Source organism: Tiliqua scincoides, chromosome 1 (genome assembly GCF_035046505.1).
Source record: "Tiliqua scincoides isolate rTilSci1 chromosome 1, rTilSci1.hap2, whole genome shotgun sequence".
In the NCBI taxonomy this organism is placed as follows: Eukaryota; Metazoa; Chordata; class Lepidosauria; order Squamata; family Scincidae; genus Tiliqua; species Tiliqua scincoides.
In genome coordinates this window covers 6161596-6182053 of record NC_089821.1, presented here as the reverse complement: position 1 = coordinate 6182053, position 20458 = coordinate 6161596, and the positions used below count along the sequence as shown (strand labels likewise).

Sequence of the window (20458 nt, the reverse complement as noted above, 5' to 3'; positions counted from 1 at the left end):
TCTGAAGTAAACCACAAGGTACATGGTGAGGTCTTACTTTCAAGTAAAATACACACATACTGCCCCAACCTGCCCAAAACAGTTTTTTGCCTAGGAAGTGGCTAGAAGCGACCTGAAAGGAATGGAAACCGAGACCGCCTAAGCACAGTTCCTTTAAAGTTGGTCCCACGGAACGCTAAGCTACTTACTTGCGAGCAGACATGCTGACAGGCAGGCAGGCAGAGGGAGGACAATAGGGAAGAAGTCACACTATGCGAGGGACAATATTCACAGACTTAAAGGAAGGAAGGAAGGAAGGAAGGAAGGAGATGTACCACCTTGTGTTTATCATTATCGTTATTATTAATATATGCTCTCTTAGAGCACAAGCCGATGTATGTCTACTCAGAAGTAAGTCCCATTATAGCCAATGATTCTTACTCCCAGGTAATTGTGCAAAGGGTTGCAGCCTTGCAGCCAATCCTATGTATGTCGTACTCAGAAGTAAGTCCCGCTGAGTTAAACGGGGCTTACTCCCAGGAAAATGTGCATAGGATTACTCTTCGTCAGTCCCCGTCCCCCATTGCGCACCGGACGCGTGCAATGGATCAGAACCGCGCACTGCTCTCGAGAGGTCCGTCCAGAGGTCGCTTTCCGAGGCAGGGCGAGGCCAAGAACCCACCTGCTGACTGTGCCCCAAGGCCTCTCTCTCCCCTCCTGCCAGCTCCTGAACCAACTTGCCATAGGAAGGAATGGATCGGCCCAGCACCGGAAAGACCCGCAGCTAGAGAGGCCTGCCAGGGAGGTGCGTGGCGTGGGGGGCCCAGGGGGGGCAGAGCCTCCCCACCGGAGACCTTCGCTGTGCGAGTCCCACAAGCACTCACAACCCACGCACAAAAGTGGCAGGCACAAGGTACAAACACAGCCAAAGTGCCTGGGTTGTGAGTGGCTTGTGGGACTCACACACAGCGAAGGTCTCCGGTGGGGAGGCTCTGCCTCCCCTACCTCCCCACTCCACCTCACAGAGCGGAAGCTCTGCCTCCCCAACTACCATACGTCCCTGCGTGCGCTCAGCCCGGCCTAGACAAGCGGCTGGGGCTCCATCCACGCCACACTTACCTGAGAGTAAGCCCCATTGTCTATCACGGACCTCGCTTCAGAATAGACATGCACAGGATTGGGCTCCAAGGCTGCTCTCCTCTTACCTGGGAGTAAGCTCCATTGACTATAAAGGAGACTTACTTCCGAGTAGACACGCACAGGGTTGGGCTGCCGTGCTCGCTACACTTACCTGGGAGTAAGCCCCATTGCCTATCACGGAACCTACTTCAGAGTAGGCACGCATGGGATTGGGCTGCGGCTCGGCAAAGTAGTGCCTCTGGTTCCTCCGCCAGCATCTCCCTCCCCTCCCTCCCCTCCCCTCTTTCCTCCCAACACAGGAAGATAAATAAAGACACTCGAGGGACCCTTCCACTCATCCCTGCAAGGGCTGCCCGGGCTGGGGCCCTCCGCTGAGCCTGGACTGGGCAGGGACCCCCAGACAGGGGGCAGGCTGTGCGTGCCTCGCCTGCCCAGGTCGCAGAGGGGGAGGAGAGGAGGGCTTCAGGGGGAGCGATGGTAACCTGCCGCGGCGTGGGGCGGCGTGCCTGGTGGCCCCGCGGTATCCCTGCGCGCAGGCCTGGCAAAGGTGCCACCAGGCAGGAGGCTGGAGCCGGAGGAAGAGGAGGAGACGCTGATTGGCCGGCCCAGGCCGACGACGCCGAGCGCTGCCATTGGCCGGCCGCCGGGAAAAGGGTCCCTCCCCCAACTTCGCTCCCAGCCCTGCCTGGTGCGCGCCCCGCAGCTCTGCAATTAAGTGGGGCTCGAGCCGTCTGAGCTGCTCCCAGCCACAGCCCGGTCGCTGCCGCCGCCGCCGCCGCCCCCCTCCCTTGCTGGGGCGGAATAGGGGGGCTTCCAGGCGGCAGCATGGAGTAGTGTGGACGGGCTCGGGGTCCTGCTCGGCAGGGGGCAGCCGCCTCGTCTCCCTCCTCCCCCGCCCCTTCCCCGGCTTTGGCAGCCTTCGGGGGTCCCCCTTCCCCCCTCCCCGCCGCCTTGGCGTTGCTTTCCTCGCGGGGCGCCTCCTGCCTCTCCCCTCCCTCCCTCTCTTTCCCGGCCCTTCCTTCTCCCGTCCTCGCTACATGCCTCGCCGAGCGCCGGAGCTCGCGGTGGAAGCGTCCAGGCGCCGTCGCAGCTTCGCAGGCTCCCTCCGGGACGGACCCGCCGCCAGCGCCGCCGCCGCCGCCGCCCGGGCCGCTCTCCCCTCCGCCTAGAGTGTGATGCTGGACATGGGCGATAGGAAGGAGGCGAAGAAGCTGCCCAAGTCGTCCTTCAGCATCAACAGCCTGGTGCCCGAGGCCGTCCAGAGCGACAACCAGCAGCACCACCACCACCACCACCACCACCACCACAACCACCACTCCGCACCACCACCACCACCAGCACCACCAGCACCACCAGCACCAGCACGCCCCGCCGCCGCCGCAGCCCCGCGGGGCGCCCCGGCCGAGGAGGACGACGAGGAGGAGAAGGGCCAGCTGCTGCTGCCGCCCCCCGGGGTGGGGGTCGGCGTGGCGGGGGCCGCCTCTGCCTCCGGCGCGCCCGCCCGTCGGAGGTGAGCAAGGGGGAGCTGGTGGGCGGCAAGGGCGAGCCCGAGCTGGAGGAGAAGGAGAAGGCGCCGGCGGAGGAGAAGAAGGGCGGCCCCGAGGGCGCCAAGGAGGGCGAGGGCGGCAAGGAGGGCGAGAAGAAGAACGGCAAGTACGAGAAGCCGCCCTTCAGCTACAACGCGCTCATCATGATGGCCATCCGGCAGAGCCCGAGAAGCGGCTCACGCTCAACGGCATCTACGAGTTCATCATGAAGAACTTCCCCTACTACCGGGAGAACAAGCAGGGCTGGCAGAACTCCATCCTGCCACAACCTGTCGCTCAACAAGTGCTTCGTGAAGGTGCCCCGGCACTACGACGACCCGGGCAAGGGCAACTACTGGGATGCTCGGACCCGTCCAGCGACGACGTCTTCATCGGGGGCACCACGGGCAAGCTGCGGCGGCGCTCCACCACCTCGCGGGCCAAGCTGGCCTTCAAGCGGGGCGCCCGCCTCGCCTCCACCGGCCTCACCTTCATGGACCGCGCGGGCTCGCTCTACTGGCCCATGTCGCCCTTCCTGTCGCTGCACCACCCGCGGGCCGGCGGCGCGCTGGGCTACAACGGCGCCTCCGCCGGCTACCCCAGCCACCCCGGTGCCCTACGGCTCGGTGCTGGCGCAGAACTCGCTGGGCAACGGGCCCTCCTTCTCCGCCTCCAACGGCCTCAGCGTGGACAGGCTGGTCAACGGCGAGCTGCCCTACGCCACCCACCACCTCACCGCCGCCGCCCTGGCCGCCTCCGTGCCCTGCGGGCTCTCCGTGCCCTGCTCCGGGGGCACCTACTCCCTCAACCCCTGCTCGGTCAACCTGCTGGCCGCCGGCAGACCAGTTACTTTTTCCCCCACTGTGCCCCACCCGTCCATGGGCTCCCAGAGCGGCTCTTCCATGACGGCCCGGGCCGCCTCGTCCTCCACGTCCCCCCAGGCGCCCTCCACCCTGCCCTGCGATCCCTCAGACCCTCCCTGCCCACCTTCACCGCCGGCCTGTCGGGGGGACTGTCCGACTATTTCACACACCAGAACCAGGGCTCTTCCTCCAACCCGTTAATACACTAACCCCCCCGGGAGGGGAGGCGAGACTGTAAGTGAACATTTTACACACCTTTCCCTTGTACATGAGGATGGAGAGAGAGAGAGCGAGTGTGTGAAAGAGAGAGAGAAAGAGAGAGAGCGAGCGCGAGAGGAGAGAGAGAGAGAGAAGGAAAAACTATAAAAGAACAAAAGAAGAAAAAAAGCTCACCCAGGAAAAAAAATAATAAGTCCAGGTATTTTTTCATTCATTTTCCCCTCTTCCCCCATTATCTCGTATGTTTGTTCAGGTCTTTAGGGTTCTTTCTTACTCCAGCCAAGAGAGGCGAGTCAGTGAAAGTGTAAAGGAAAGGAAAATAAAATAAATAATAATAATAATAATAATAATAACATTGTAGGCAATGCAGTTGGAAGGGAAAGATTAAAAAAAGGGGGGGAAAAAAGCATAAGAGATGCTCCCAGGATGTTTATCTGAATTTTAGTGACTGCTTTTTGGGGGGCCATTTTCGACACACTTTTCTTTTCTAAAATTTTTCCTTGCTCAGCCACCATAATTTCCATGTTTTTTTGCAGTATTATAAGTTATCACAGATGTGTCAGTGGATGGAGACCGCGAAAATATGAAAAATAAAAATACTCAGTTTTGATCAACGCTGCCATGCAGACTGTCATTTGTACCCAAAACAGAAGGATTAGGACACAAAAAAAAAAAAAAAAGCCCAAGAAAGACATTTTGGTCACGGATTTTTTGTCCTCCACTATTTTTTTTTAAAGCCAGTTTTGTTTCCTTTCATCAGCATCAGCATCATCCTCATCCTTTTTGGGTTCTCCTTTTGTTTACTTTTAGACCAAAGATTGGGTTTTAGTAAATGCACTCAGTGTAGCAAAATGTCATAATTTTAATTTTTTTTTTTTTACAAAAATAAAACAATTTTTATTTTTTCAAGTGCTGCCCATTCAAACAAATCGAGGGGACAAAAAAAAATTCATGAATTGCCTTCAGTTCTGTGTTGTGTATATTTTGATGTATGTGGTCACTAACAGGTCACCTTCTATTTTTATTTTTTTTTTAAATGTAGTGAGATGTTACTACCTATTGTACTTATAGGTAAACCTTTGCAAAATATGTAACCTGTGTTGCGCAAATTGCCGCAGAAATTTGAGTGATTGTTAATGTTGTCTTAAAAAAAAAATCTTGATTGTGATACTGTGGTCCTATGCCCGTGTTTGTCACTTACAAAAAAAAAATGTTTACTATGAACACACAGAAATAAAAAAATAGGCTAAATTCATATATACTCCATAGTTCTTTTGTCTCTTTTTATCAAGAACTAGTGATAGCCAAACTGCTTAAAAAGGATAGTAAAAAGTGATGGTGATCCAGGAGGAAGTTAGGCCTCATCTTCCCTTTTCTTTGTCAACAAGCTTGCATTTTATTTTTTTTTAAGGAATTGCTCCATTTATTTTTGATTATTGATTATTGTTCAGAACCTCAGCCAATTAAGATGCTTATTTAAGTTAAAATTATATATATTTTATAAAATTATATATATATATATATATAATAGTATATATAATATATATATATATATATATATATTATAATTAAATGCTTTGCAGAGCATTATATATATTAAATATACATATATATTAAATGCTTTGCAGAGGTTGAATTAAAAGCAGTCCCACTGCCAACAGTGAGAAAGGATTTAGTCTGGTGTGTGTGGTGAGCACTCTTGTGTTTCATTGAAAAAGGGTTAGTTTGTGTGAAGTTGACTATCCTTGGACTATATTTTATGGTCATTTGGATTCACAACCCCCCCCCCCTCTTTCAACAGCCCGAAGGGGCCGTTCTGAGCCGTGTTTACACGCAAGTAAACCGGATTGACTTCAAGGGGACGCCACAATCCTAAACCCCTCTTTGCCAGGAAGCAAATCCGCTGAACTCCAGTGTTCTGAGCAAAGTTGTTTAGGACCCGTGTGCGTGGATGTGAATGCGTGACTAAGGGCGAGTGTTGTATATTCCGAAACTCAGATTGTGCTATTTTCTTTTTGTGTGCGTGTTTTAAAGGAACTAATGCTTCAAACATCTTAATGCTGCAGGCATCTGTGAACTCTTTGTAGAAGAGTTGTGTTTGTTTTTTTTTTTTTTTTTTTTTTTTTTCATTTACATCCAATTTTCTTTTCTTGATCACTGTTCCTTCCTTGTTTGTATTTTATTTTGATTTTTACTTAAGGCTATGCTCTATATTAGCTGGAATCGCTGGGAAGTGGAGGAAGGGTTGCAATGATGTCATGGACTCTGGGCAGAATTTAATCTTGATGAATGAATCTCTTTGATTTTATTAAGAGACATATAGACATATATGCACGAGTGTATGTGTGTGTGTTGGCCCCTTCCAGAGTTCTTTCAGTCCAGTGAGGACCTGGGCAGATTTTAATCTTGTGTGAATGACTCTCTTTGATTTTATTAAGAGGCATATAGATATATATGCACGAGTGTGTGTTGGCTCCCTCCAGAGTTCTTGAAGTCCAGTGAGGACCTAAGTCTTTCAGTCGCTCGCGGGTGGATCTTTGTGTCTTTAGGAGGGGAGAGTTGTGGGGTTGAAAGGAGGCCCAACAAACAAAAGCAAAACACACAAACAAAAAAGGCATCCGGTTTTGGGAAGAATTTTGGGACGGAGGGCAGCAATTCTTTGCTTCCAAAGCCGTTGGAAAACGAGCGCGCTGAGGGTTTCTTAGCTAATTGGATCCCGCAGCGAGTCGTGGAGGACAAGTTGTTCATTATGTGACGATTGTGTACTCTCCTCAAAGTGTTCGGCGGTAATGCAATAAGCCGGCTCCCTCTGCACAATGGGGGGATGAAAAATAATCTCTTTCCTGGAGATGCTATCGCCCAGGGCTTTAAAGAGGAGATCTCGGAGGGAAACAGGGAAAGAAGGCCAGAGAGAGAGAGAGAGAGAGAGAGAGTGAGAGAGAGAGAGAGAGAGAGAGAGAGAGAGAGAACACAAAAAATAGGTTTGGGGGCTGGCAGAAACCATGTGACTAGGTTGATATTACTGAGAGACCAGGAGGAGATGGGGGGGGGGCGGAGATATTCTGGAGGAAAGTTCAAAGGTTAAGAAGGAAAAATGGTGGTGGGGGGGTGGTCTGGACCTGGGGTGCATTCTTGGCTTCTGGGCTAATTCCAACCCTTCCAACTTCTCCTAAGTCACTCTAGAAATGGGTTGGAAGTAGGAACCCAAAAGGCTTCTCTGTGGTTCGCCTTCCTCCAGCCCTTGCAAGGAACAGACCTGCTGGCCAAGAAGTTGTGGAGCGTCTTTTCTAAGGATTCTTGTTTTGGCCTTTGAAAAAATGGACTGGGAGGAAGAGAAAAAGGGTCTTGCAGGCAGGTTAGTCTGAGGACTTCCGGCAACCCCAACAGGGGTGGGGGGGTGTTGGGAAATCAGTGCCCACTTCTAACATGGAGTCCCAGCACTGCCAAAGCCCTGGTGGGGCGGCTGACAAAGGGGCTGATTTATCACTGAGGGGGGGGGGGGAATCCGGCAGCTGGGATCAAACCTGCTATTTCAAGGGGGGGGGGGGGAAGCGAAGTAAAAGGCACCACTCAGTCTGATCCTGCACTGCAAGTGTGGGTCTCTGTGCGCGCGTGTGAATGTAGGAGTGGGGGTGGAGGGAGAGTGGCGTAGCTAGAGGGGGTGCAAAGCACTCAGTTTCGCAGGGAGCCTCACTGGGACGTGCAAGAGGCCCCTTCGGAGTCACTCCAGGCGGTGGGAGCAAGAGGGAGGCATTCTCCTTCCTGCATTTCGTCTCCCTGAAAAACTGAGTGCTTTGAACCCCCTCTAGCTACGCCACTGGGGGCCACAATGGGGTCTGGCGATGGCAGGGTTGGCTCCATAATTGCGAGCGTCGTCAAAGACATCGGCGTTTTTCTTCTTCCCATTCATTTAGGTCAGCCTGGTGGGTCGGCATTCCCCAGGGAAAAGGTGGGACAGGGGTGGCGAGGTCTTCTGCGCTGCTGGCGCCCAGAAGCAGCTCTTGGGGGGTACTTCAGATCCGGTTTTTCTGCGGGGGCTTTTTCTGCAGCCCAAAATCATTCAGGGGCTCCACACTTTTTCCTGAAGTGGGGGAGGGGGAGAAAGATTGCTGGTGACAGGAAAGGAGTGTTGTGGAACCGGCTGGTTACTGAGAGTGCTTGTGTGTTGGCTGGGTTGTATAGCGCTTGGGGCGCCGTCAAGAGGACAGGGACTGGGCCCTATAAATCAGAAGGAACGAGAAGCGCGTCTCAATAGACGGTCAATTTCAATCTAGGCTCCGTATTGGATCTGGAAGGGCGACCTTGTGTGTGCGTGTAAAATATCTCTTGGGTACCAATACGATCTTATTGTCGACATCACTCCCCCTCCCCCCCCCCCAAAAAAAACCTCCTGGACTTTTCTTTCTCTTACCTCTGACCCTCATCGGACAGGTGACTGTGTGTGCAAAATATCTCTTAGGTACCAATATATTGTCCCCATCATTCCCCCCCCCCCAAAAAAAAAAACCCTCCACCTTTTCTTACCTCTTACCTCTGTCTTTCATCAGACAGGCGACTGTGTGTGTGTGTGTGTGTGTGTGTGTGTGTGTGTGTGTGTGTGCGTGCGTTTAAAATATCTCTTAGGACCAATATGATCTTATTGTCCCTATCAATCCCCCCCCCCCCCAAAAAAAGCCCTCAGCCTTTTCTTTCTCTTACCTCTGTCTCTCATCAGACGGGCTAAACCCTTTGTTGGCTCTCTACAGCTGTCTCCACAAACACACACACACACAAGCACACAAAATTTGGCAGGGACTGGAGAGGCCTGATTTTGAACGCATCGGTACAATGTTGGTTTCCTGGAACTTTTGCACGTGTAAAATTCGGAAGGCAAAGACTTTAGATCAAGGTGTCACCCTCTGAGAGTCACAACAGTCATTTCATGGGTGTTTGGGTTTTGTTTGATCGTGGCTTAGGTGCGTCGGGATGCACACGTACCTTCCTCCCCCCCCAACGCGATGTGGTTTGTGTTGGCAACATTTTATTTGTTTGGTTTATATTTAGGACTTATTTGAGCCTTGAAAGTCGATGTAAAACACACACCTCCAAACTGTAAAGGCAAGATTTAAGTTATAATAAAGTTCAATAATAATCAAGGAGTTTAAAACTACAAGCACCCGGATTCAACTTCCTATTGACAACTGATTTTTTTTCCCCCCTTACTAACCTGACCTTAGACTAGGCCTGATTTGCAACCCAATCCTATCCATGACTACTCAGAAGAAAGTCTCATTGTATTCCAGGGGGCTTACTCCCAGGAAAGTGTGCATGGGATTGGGCTCTTAAGCCTACAGAAAGGAGAGTGGCCTTCTGAGGGAAATAAACTGGGGGTGGTATTACAGCACGTGGTGGAATAGTTCACCTTCATGAATGGTGGTTTCCTAAACTGTGTAATATCTTTAAGTTGACTTTTTTTCTTTCTTTTAAAGTCCTAGCTGCCAGACAGGCAGGTGGTCTTGTTCAATCCATAAGTTTTGCTTGTAGTCCAAATTGACCTTCAGATGCCCCCTCACCTCCATTAGAACAAACAAACAAACAAACAAAAGATCCTGGCCCTTGGTAAACTGAATCCACTTGAAAGTTGTGAACTCGTGTAGTGTTCATCCTCGAACTGAGTGTGGAGGAGTTTTGAGCAGTAGTTTACCCGACCTACTCCACCATTACTATAATTCTTACGACGACTAGAATATCACGGCTCCCCCCCCCTTCAAATCCTCCTGGATCTTCTCGCTCCCAAACGGGTGTGTGTCTCTTGTGCGTTTCTGCAGAGCCTGCCAGACAGGTCTTGGGTCTGGAGGGTCCCCTTTTGGGGTTTGGGTGCCTTACCAGGCAGGTCTTGGGTGCGGAGGGTCCCCTTCCTGGGTCTGGGTGCCTTTTCTCCAGCGGCGAAGGGAACTGCGGCTGGGGGGGCGGCCAGGCTCCATGCAGCCTCCTCCGGAAGGCTCATTCACTTCAATGGGCTGGGAGGGGGCTTCCCCAGCAAGGCTCGGCGGTGGCTTCGTGCCCTGGACCTGCGCGTCGGGCGGCGGCGGAGCTGCGGGTTCGCGAGAGGTGAAGATCAGGGGAGGCTTCTCGGACTGGCTGAGGCTCCTTGGGCTGGAGCTGGGTGAGCTGCCCAGAGGGCGGAGTTGCTGCCATTCCCGACCTCCGCGGAGATCTCGCCTTCACCGCAGACAGATGGGACCCTCCAGGATGGAGACCCGCAGGAAGATCTCAGCGAGCTGTCCTGGCACCAGGGTAGGTGAACTTCAGGTCGACCACCACTTCTCCCCACTGAGAAATAAGATCTATATGGGGCGGGGGTCTCGTCTAGATGCTTTATTGCTCACCCACCCAGGGACTAGCCTTCCCTCCAGGATGCTTGCGAGCTAAAGGTTGGGACACCTGCTCCATCTCTAGTCTGGACTCAATGGGCCCACAACGGGGGCGCCTTTCTACTCCCCCCCCCATTGCTGTTGTTTTAATTTTCCAAAATATTGACTGCCTTTATTCTGTTCTTCTCCCCCCCCCCTTTTTTAATAAGACCCCATTAAAGCTTCTCTGTTTTCTCCCTTGACTCAGCCGTTGCCAGAAGCCTCCAGGCGTCGAGTGGCCGCCATCGCCCCCAGGACGCAGATCTCTTTTGCGTTCTTCTGGAGGGAAGAACGACCTGCAGCCGTGGGGGGAGAAGGCCCCAGGAATTCGACCCCCCAAGCTGGTGAGTGGACGCGGAACCTCGCCCCCTCCTGCTGTCCAGAGCTGCTCCCCCCTCCGCTCCTCGCCCCGCCGCCCTCCAGGCTTTCGGAAACCCAACTCGGAGGTCGGCTCTGAAAAGTCCCCCTGGCTTTTGGCCTTCAGTCCGGTGTCACATCCCTGGCTCAGACGTGGGCCTCGGAAACCCAGACCTTTGGAGGTCCACCGACTGCAGCTGCAGAGGTGCTGCTTCTCCAGTTAGAAAGAGTGGCTCGTCCCCTATATTATTATTATTATTATTATTATTATTATTATTATTATTATTATTATTATTATTATGTTGCAGGTGGAAAGGATATAGATATATAGGTTAGAAAGGATATATATATATATATATATATATATATATAATATTATATACAATAAATTATATTATAATATATATAACATGCCAATAAAGGTAAAATGAAATTTAAAAACAAACAAACATGTATAATGTGTGTGTGCATGTATGTATATAATATACACACATACATCATTGTCTTGCATAAGCCTCATGAAAAATAACATTTATCTATATAAATGTTATTTTTCATGAGGCTTGTGCAAGACAGGGTGTGTGTATACATATATATGTCCTTTCTAACCTATACATATAGGTTAGTATACGAACCTTTATTAATTTATTCATTTATTCATTTATAATCTATCTATATAACATTTATTTATTTATTTATCCCCCTCCCCTTTGGAGCCAGACTGACAGCCCAATCCTATGCAAGTCTACTCAGAAGTAAGTCCCATTAGAGTCAATGGCACCTACACCCATGAAAGTGTGGATAGGATTGGGCTGCTACACTTCTGCTTTGCACCCATTGCCTGGAGTGGCTACCAAGGGGAGGGGCCGCTTGCACACTGTGGTGAGGCTCTCTGCAAAACTTAGTGCTTTGCACCCCCTCCAGCTACACCACTGGCAAGACCTCTTCCACTGTTGACTCTACCCAGGGTCTGGAGGGAGCACGCTTCCATTGTGGAAAGGCAAAGCACTTTCCAAGGTCTCCCTTATTCACTTTCAGACAAAAGCCCAAATTGCCAGTTATTCCCCCCAAAAAGGATTTTTATTTCTCGGATATTGCATTAAGAGGAGAAGGAGCAGGCCTCAGATTTCAGGCCGCCTTCTTCACACAAAGAAGGCTGAACCCTCTTTACATCTCCAGCTTCAACTTAAGGACAAACCTCTCCTTGAAAGACCCATTGATTTTGTGAGGCAGTGGGTGGGGGTCAAGAAGTGTCCAATTCCTTAGTAAGATTGTGGTCCATATTTTTCTTGGAGGAAAGCCCTGTGATTACTGCAGTGGAAGGTACGCTATTTACATACTAGGCCCACCGCTAAGTGAGACTTACTCCTGAATAGATGTGCTACAGGAAGACCCCAATCCTATGCATGTCTACTCAGAAGTAGCGTAGTCAGTGGGCCTAACTCCCTAAGATAGGATTGCAGCCTAAATTATTACTTAGAAGTAGGTTCTGTTTGGGAGTGGGTCTCAGGAATTCTTATTGAACACATTGGGACTTACTTCTGAGTAAATGTGCATAGGATTGTGCAGCACAGGTCGAGGGTGTTGTGGATTGTGAAAGGAATATGGTGAAATGAATATTGAGGTCCACCTAAGTTTCAGGTTCCCTTCCACTTGCTTTTTTTCTTTTTTCTTTCATAAGCAATAAGCCCAGGATAGGGACCTTTATTGTGATTTCTCTTCGTTCAGGTTTGCAAATGTTGGCTACAGATTTATCATTCCTCAGACTTAGGCCAGCGGACTAAAATTAAAGAAATTTTTTTTTTTTAAATATTTTTCATATGTTGAGAATGAGGGGGAAGGGAAGAGCAATGCGTCCTGTGCCTCTGTCTGCAAATTATTCTTTTTTAATTCCCCTGTTCCTCTAATTTGTAATCTCAAGAAAATAATTAATTGCTAATACACCAATTTGAGTTACCCAAACGCGGGGAGGATAAAACACCTGCTGAATGCAATCAGAGTCCGCAGTAATGAAGTACTGAGAGATTTTATTTTCCCTGGCAGGAGTTGGGAAGAAGGTGAAGCAGGGAGGTGCAGTGGGTGCGGAGGCAGGTGAGGCAGAGCCTCCCCACCGGAGTCCACCTTGGGAGACATACAAGTACAAATGTGTGGGTTGTGAGTTCTTGCGTGCCTCACATGGTGGTGGAGCTTTTTGAAGGACTCCAGTGGGGAGGCTCTGCCTCACCTGCCTCATCTCACATGGCCGTGGTGCCTCAGGTGGGGAGGCTCTGCCTCACCTGCCTCTCCACCCACCACATGCCCCTGGGGTAAAGTTGTTGTTGTTGTCTCTTTCCTAAGGCAATTTGTGTACAATGAAATTAATAGCAGAGAGACAGTGGAACTGCTGGTGACCGTTTCTTGTGGGGGGGGGGGAATCTGCCCCTAGGAGAAATAGATTCGTTTTAAATTTAAGATGAGACTCTTGGAGACTTTTCCAGAAAAAAAAGAGAGATGTGACACTCTAGTTTGGATTCATCCCTCTTTTGGGATATAACCTTGACCACCACCGCGTCCATCTCTTTGCTCCACGACGACTCCTGGCAGGGTCCTCTGCAGCTGGCTGCCAGAGATGGTCTGTAGGTGTGGGGAGAGGTGAGAGGTCGGTGGTCTTGAGGAACGCGCGGAATGTCGCCGTGAGAATGGAGGTTTGTGATGGGTGTGCGTGTGAGAGTCGGATGAAGGGGTGCGCTTCTTCAAACGGCAAGGCGGGGGCGCTGTTGTCAAGCGCAAGAAATCGAGAAGGTCGTTTTTCTGGACTCTGGACTCTCAGGCGCGCTAGAAAGTTGACCGACTGGCACATATTTGTGTGCGTGTTTGCAAGCTCTCAGTGATTCTTTTGGTTTTCTGAAAGAAAAAAAGGAAAAAAAGCTACAGATATTTCAAAAGTCTCTCCTGCTATACCAGCCACAGAACACCTAAATCAAGCCCTTTGCACCCTGCCCCAAACCGCAATATACCCACCGCACACAAACCAGTGTGTCTTAACATCCCCAGTTAAGAATGGGGAACTGCAGGGTGCTCCGGGGTTCAAACTCTTTGGCCCCACTTCTAAGCTGGATACTGAAGCTGCGGCAGTGGCGTAGCTAGAGGGGGTGCAAAGCACAAAGTTTTGCAGGGAGCCTCACCGCAGCGTGCAAACAGCCCTGCCTTCCACCCTTCGGAGGCGTTTCGCTCCCACTGCTGGGAATGGCTCCGGAGGGGAGGGGCCGCTTGCATGTTGCTCTGGGGTTCCCTGCAAAACTTTGTGCTTTGCACCCCCTCTGGCTACGCCACTGAGTTGCGGAAGAGTGCACATTTCTGGTTAGGCTTTGGAAGTTGCTATTATTATTATTATTATTATTATTATTATTATTATTATTATTATTACCACCTCCATTTCGACTTCACAGTGGCATGTGGATAATCTTTGGGGCCTTGGCGCCCTCCCCCCAGAAAAGGGGATCTAAAGGTTTGTGTTGTGTTTCTATGGCAACCACGTGAGAACAGGTTACACAAACCCAAACACCCCTCACTTTCTGAGCCCCTCACAGGCCTGAGCTTTAGTAATAATCTAAGGCAAACAAGAGCGACCAAGGAGCATCTAGTGGGAGGCGGGGAGACCCCCCAAATTGCTGTGATTTAAAACAGGATCCCCTCCAAAGTGGAAACATTCGTTCTCACTTTTTAGTTTAGTCTGCTTTCTACCACCCAGGTCAGAAGGCATCTCTTTGCTAAATGATTGCCGGGATATTTGTTTGTTTATTTATTCCTACTGAAAATGTCTGGATGCCTTAAAATAATGCATTTTATTGTCTCGGCCTTAAATGACTTTGGGCACAATCGTAACCAGGTCTGCTCAGAAGTAAGTCCTATTTTGCTCAATGGTGCTTTCTCTCAGGAAAGTGCAGTTAGGATTGCAGCCTTTGTTTTATAGCGCCTGTTGATTTGGTTGGCCCTATAGTTTAAGGTGACAGCCCTTCGTCTTCAATATATTTACTTGTAAGAGAAGCCCATGGAAACTAACTGGCTTTACTTCCATGTAATAGGCGGTGTGTGCAAGAATAAACCTCACGTCTTCTAGATTCCGCAGTAAACGACCAGCTATGCGCTTAAATCTTATAGTTGCCCTATATGACATTATATGATCCTTTTTGCACTGTCTCCTGAAAGGCTCTGCATAGAATCAAACATTTCTCAGCTGAGCGAAGTTGACTTTTTCAAATTTGTCAGGCGTGGAGAGAGAAGGAGCTGGGGGGACAGGGCAACAGGGGAGCAATTTTCTCTTTGTCAACATTTTGGTGCTTCCAAGTTCTTCCTGCAATTGGGGATAGGGGTCTCGTCCATTCATTCCCTCCCAGTTTGCAAGCATCAGAGATTTTTGGAAGGTTGTTTCTCCCCCATCTTTTCAAACCTACACTACATCAGGCCATCAGGAGAGTCCGTTTGTAGGTTTGCTTTCACTTCTAAAGGTGGTTTTGCAGGAAAAAAAAAAATCAGGGTAAATGCTTGATTTGATTAGATAGTAGACAACAAGTGTGAGAGACAACATGGGGGAGCAGCTAGCAAATTCTGCTGAAAGGCAATCGCAAAACAAGCAGGTTTTTTTTACTAAGAAAAAAAGAGTTCCTATTAGTTTGTATTGTTGGGATTTTTTTAATTGCAGCTATTCGTTTAAAAAAAGGAAAAAATAGAGACTTGCATTCTCCCAGCTTTTGTGTGTGTGTGTGTGTGTGCGTGTGTGTGTGTGTGTGTGATAGAATGGCCTCTAAAAATCACAAGGAACCTGAATATACTTTTAGGAAGAAAATAAAAATCGGAGAGGACTTTATGATCACCATCTTTTTTCAGTTGAAATTGAAATAATCAGGATCATGTCTGGATTTTGTACAATTTTTTTTTTTAAACCGGGAAGGAGATTTGAAAATCCACGTGTATGTCCCACCTCAGGTTTAGTTTCTTAGAAGGAAGGAAGGAAGGAAGGAAGGAAGGAAGGAAGGAAGGAAGGAAGGAAGGAAGGAAGGACTATTGTTTCAATTTCCACTAATTTCTATTGCCAGAATTTATTTATCCCCGTATTTTTTTGTTTGTTTGTTTTAAGTTTTGGAATTTATCCCTGGCTCTTAGTATTGTTTGTTTTAGGCTGGTAATGTTTTTGTTTGCATGTGGAAGAAAATATGTCCTTCCTTCCTTCCTTCCTTCCTTCCTTCCTTCCATCCATCCATCCTATTTTGTTTTTATTTTGTATTTTTGCATCCAGGTGAAAAAGAAAGCATTTTAATCCCCCTCCCCCTTTTTCCTCCTGATTACAATGCCTAAAGTTCAAGTCCTGATCATTACCTATAGATAATTGAGAGTGTAGGTTGGAAGGGTAAAATCGATGGCGTCCCCATCAATGGAACAAGGGCTGGCTGCCTTCCTATCGATTGGTGTGTTTATTTGCACCCAGTTTTAAGTATTTATGTACAGATTTCGGCGTCTTTTGTCTTGAGATTATCCTGGTTGGTGAAAGAAAGAGCGGATGTGGAGAAACACTCTCGGCAGAGAGCCCTGCTTAGCAGCACACCTGATTGTGGGTTGTACAGAAAACCACTGACTCACACATGCTCGCCTTTGGAAAGATTAGGGAGCTGTTGAACCCCAGTGCACGTGTCTTCACCTTTTTTATGTAAGGTCCCAGGGTAAAGGCTTCCAAACTTTGTCCCCCAAAATATTTAGGAAAAAATCAGAAATCAGAATGAAAGGGTGTCTGAGGGTTTTCTGGTAAATAATAATCCCAGAAAGAGGAAAACCTGAATGCCAACCCACTGCTTTGGTTTGAAACCAAAGGAACCAGCTTGGTCCTGCGAAATCTGGACAGGGAAAATGTTCAAATCTAGATAGGGCTGCGAATCTGATTTCAAGTTTCTTCCTAGTATCCCCTCAAATGTCCTGAATTTTATTTTGTTTTATTTTAATTTATTGAAGCTTCCTTCACCAGTGTTTTTTGTTTGTTTTTTTTCTCCCAGGAATCCACAAATCTTTTATTTGTGTCCACTTGTTTTTGTTTTTTTTTAAAGGCATTTATTTCCAAGCCAAAGTGCCCCATGGTCTTGGTTCAGCCACAGCGTCCTTCCCTTTTAAATTTTGCTGTTGAAATACATTTCCATGAACATGGAATCGAGATTTCGACCTGGCCTCCTCAATATTGGGCAGTCCAGACTTATTCAGGTTGACTCAGGAGTAAGTTCCCTTGAGTTCAAAGAGGCTCCTTCCCATACGAGTGTAGCCAGGACGAGAGCTTTTCAAATCCGTATACAGTACGAGTTTCAAATCTATATACTATATACATACATTGTTATCAATTTACAGCATATGGGGGAGAGAACAATTATGAGATTTCAGGATCAATGTTGCTTCATTCAATAAGGATCAATATTCGCCTGCATATTGGGGTGGGTTTTTTCTTGAGGGGGGGGCGGAGAGCGGAGAGAGAAGAGATTTTCTTAGCATTTCTTAGTGTTATTGTACAATATCATGGTGAATAACGTTACAATTATACAATATTTGCAATGGTATTGTACAATAACAATGGTATGAAAATCTCTCTCCACTCTTCGCCCCCCCCTGCCAAAAACCCACCCCAATATACAAGCGACTGATCCTTAAAGAATGAAGCAACAATGTACAATGTACAATAACACTGTAAATAATATTGCACAATATTGTAGGCAGGTGGTTTGTTTGTTTATTTATTTATTTATTTATTTATTTATTTATTTATTTATTTGAGCAATCTTAGATATTTTCCCAGACCAGCAGAAGGCATTTCAAGGAGATTTGCTATATACATGGCCTTACATAACAGTCTCACAGCCTTATTAGGGGGGAAAAATGGTGGAAGACGGAGCCACTCCGTGTGATCGCTTCTAGTTCTGCCTAAAGGTCAAAATTTATCTCTAAAGGATGTCCGGTTGTATGGGAGCGACAGCTCAAGCCTAGGTATGTCTACTCAGAAGTAAGTCCCATTGAGTTCAATGAGACTTTCTCCCAGGAAAGTGTGTATAGGATTGCAGCCTCACAGCCCAATCCTAGGCATGTCTACTCTGAAGTAAGTCCCATTAGAATCAATGGGGCTTGCTCCCAGGGAAGTGTGGACAGGATTGGGCTGTTAGTGGGACACGATTCCCAGAAATCCAAAGTTTAAGCACAGGGGAATGATTTCCAATAAGATAAACGATACTTTCTTCTGAGTAAATCTGTCCAGGCTGGAGTCGTAAACCTACTGGAGACCAGGAAAACAGGTATCTAGTAGTTTCCCATTAGTTTCAGCCTATCTTGAGATTCTCCTGCGCTGATAATCAAGGTGACTTTTTCGGTTGTTCAGAGTGAAGCTGTGATCTCCCACACACTTTCTCGGAAGTAAGTGCACCTGCGTGGTGGCTTTATGGGGTGGAAAATCAAGGTGACTTTTTTTTTGTCAGGGTGAAGCTGTGATCTCCCACACGCTTTCTGGGAAGCAAGTCCACCTGAGATCCTTGCCACTTCTTTCCTGCGTGATTGGAGTCGTGATGGAGGTCTGATTAATATTCGTATTAATCATATCATCATCATCATCATCACCATCATCATCCTCATCAGGGACCTCAGTTCCTCTGCGACCTGTCGGAGAGGGGGGATACCAGCGCATGAAGGGTTGGGTCTGAGAAGGGTCCGGGCTTGGATCCGATCGCACCAAGTCTTTCCCGTGAATGGACTCGAAAACACTCGACAGGTCGTGAATAATCGTTTTAATGAGTGTGTAAAGCGGCGGCGGGGTGCACGGAGCTGTCGGGTTAAACAAACAACTTGTTCCCTGACGGAATCCAATTGTCAGAGTGCAAAGTGGTGTCAGTCCAATTTCCCTGCTCGCCAGAAAAACCACAGATCTAACTCGCAGGAGTCCAATTTTCCCCATTAAAGAAAAATAACAATATTTTCCGAGCGTAATTGTGATCTTCTTGAACGTTGGGGGGGGGGGGAAGCCTAAAGGAGACATCATTTGCAAGCCAAACAGGTATCTTCGGTGTCACTTGTGTTCAGCTTTGGGAAGGGTGTGGGGAGAGAGCAAATCTTGGAAGCAGTGGCGTAGCTAGGTGGGTGCACAGCACTAAGTTTTGCAGGGACCCTTACGTGGAAGAGGCCCCTCTCCTTCGGAGCCAGCCATACACCTTCATTTTGCTCCGTGGTGAGGCTCCCTGCAAAACGTAGCGCTTTGCACCCCCCTCTAGCTACGCCACCGCTTGGAAGAAATTCCGCGAAACTGCCAACGTGTTGTAAAATTGTCCTTTCGGCGCCACTCCGTTCCAAGGAAAGTCGAAAATCCTCCGTACGTTTACTTGAGAGTAATGGGACTTACTTCGGAGGAAGCATAGGCGACGCTTGTTAAAATGCAGCAGAAATTATTTCCCAGAAAATGCTTTTCGAAACCAGGTTTTAGGTTTATTTGGTACACCCGAGACTTCAGCTTCTCTTTGCTTACTAGGAGGTGAAAATGGCCTTAAGATACTTTTTGCTTTCTTAAGTTAGGGAACTCTGGTGGTGTGGTGAAAGCGGGAGGGAATTCAGGCTACAATCCTATCCACACTTTCCTGGTAGTAAGCCCTATTGACTATAGTGGACCTTACTTGTGAGTAGACAGGCATAGGATTGGGCTCTCAGATATTTGGGTTTTATATGAGTTCTAAATGTTGTTCATGTATTTATTGTTTAAAAACCAGTAAATGGCTCATTCAAAAATTAGGAAACGTCCTTCCTTCCTTGAATTACTTATTACAAGGAATTACAAGGAAGGGTGTAAAGTACTTCTGCAGGGAGCTGCACCTTGGAAAAGTGTTGAAAGTTCTTTTGGAATCCGTGGAATTTACTTCTACGCTATATGCTATCCCCTCCCCCCCAAATTTAAATGACGTCGTTTCACTTGGGGAAAGTGAAAGTTTTTACATATTGTAAAACTCAGGATCGTTGGCTCTCAGGAGAAGACTTTTTCATTAGTGATTATTAATAATCACTTTTTTATTAGTGCCGTGATTATCAGCATTTGTCAGATGTTGGCTCGTGTATACGTAAAGAATTCAATGGCAGTGAATAGGACGTAGCGGAGGTTCTCGAATGAAAGGACATGCCCTTTCCTGAAGAAGTGTGCTTGGGAACCGGGTGTTTCAAGAATGGGACGCAGCGGCGTAGCTAGAGGGGGTGCAAAGCAGGGAGCCTCACCCCAGAGCGCAAGTGGCCCCAACACGCTCTTTTATGTGTCCAATGAGTGCACATCTTATTATGTAGACGTAGGCTTGTGATCACATGAGGCGTCGCGATTGGTGAAGAAGGTAGACTCCATCCACCCCTCCCCCATTCCGCTCTCCCCCAAAAGGCATCCTACTTAAGGTTTAGGTTCTGGAAAGCAAAGTGGTTCAATATTGCAACTCAATATTATTATTATTATTATTATTATTATTATTATTATTAATAACAATAATAATAATAATAATTATTATTAATTAATTAATTAATTAATAATAATAATAATAATAATAATAATAATAATAATAATAATAATAATAATAGCAAACCTAGCCTTAACTGGCCATCATTAATGACTCATTGAAGACCATTGGATCTGATAAGGTAAAGGATTCCCCTGCACAGTTGTATCTGACTCTAGGCCCAAGAATCTGGGAGCGAGCCCTATTGGATTGGATTTATATCCACATAAATATGAGCCTTGGATTTATATCCACAAATAGCAGGCCTGGGTTGTATGGCTGATTGAAAAGCAATGGACAGCAGTGTGGCGTAGACACAGCTGATCTTAGACAAAGGAGACCTGGGTGCAAATCCTGTTTAGGGATTCCCAATTAGTTGCAAATTACTGGAAGTTCTGGGGTCAGTCACCATCTGCCAGACTGAACTGGGATTAAGCAGTGGTGGAGAAGAAACCATGAACACCGCC

The 20458-nt window shown here is 48.0% G+C and overlaps 1 protein-coding gene across 1 annotated transcript; it reads left to right on the top strand.

Annotated features, from left to right (window-relative positions):
- Positions 1 to 2294: 2294 nt before the first annotated feature.
- Positions 2295 to 3717, top strand: FOXG1 (forkhead box G1). The gene is given in 7 exon segments (XM_066638140.1): positions 2295 to 2585; positions 2630 to 2825; positions 2828 to 2928; positions 2930 to 3004; positions 3007 to 3252; positions 3254 to 3605; positions 3608 to 3717. Coding segments are annotated over 7 exon segments (1371 nt in total).
- Positions 3718 to 20458: the final 16741 nt, after the last annotated feature.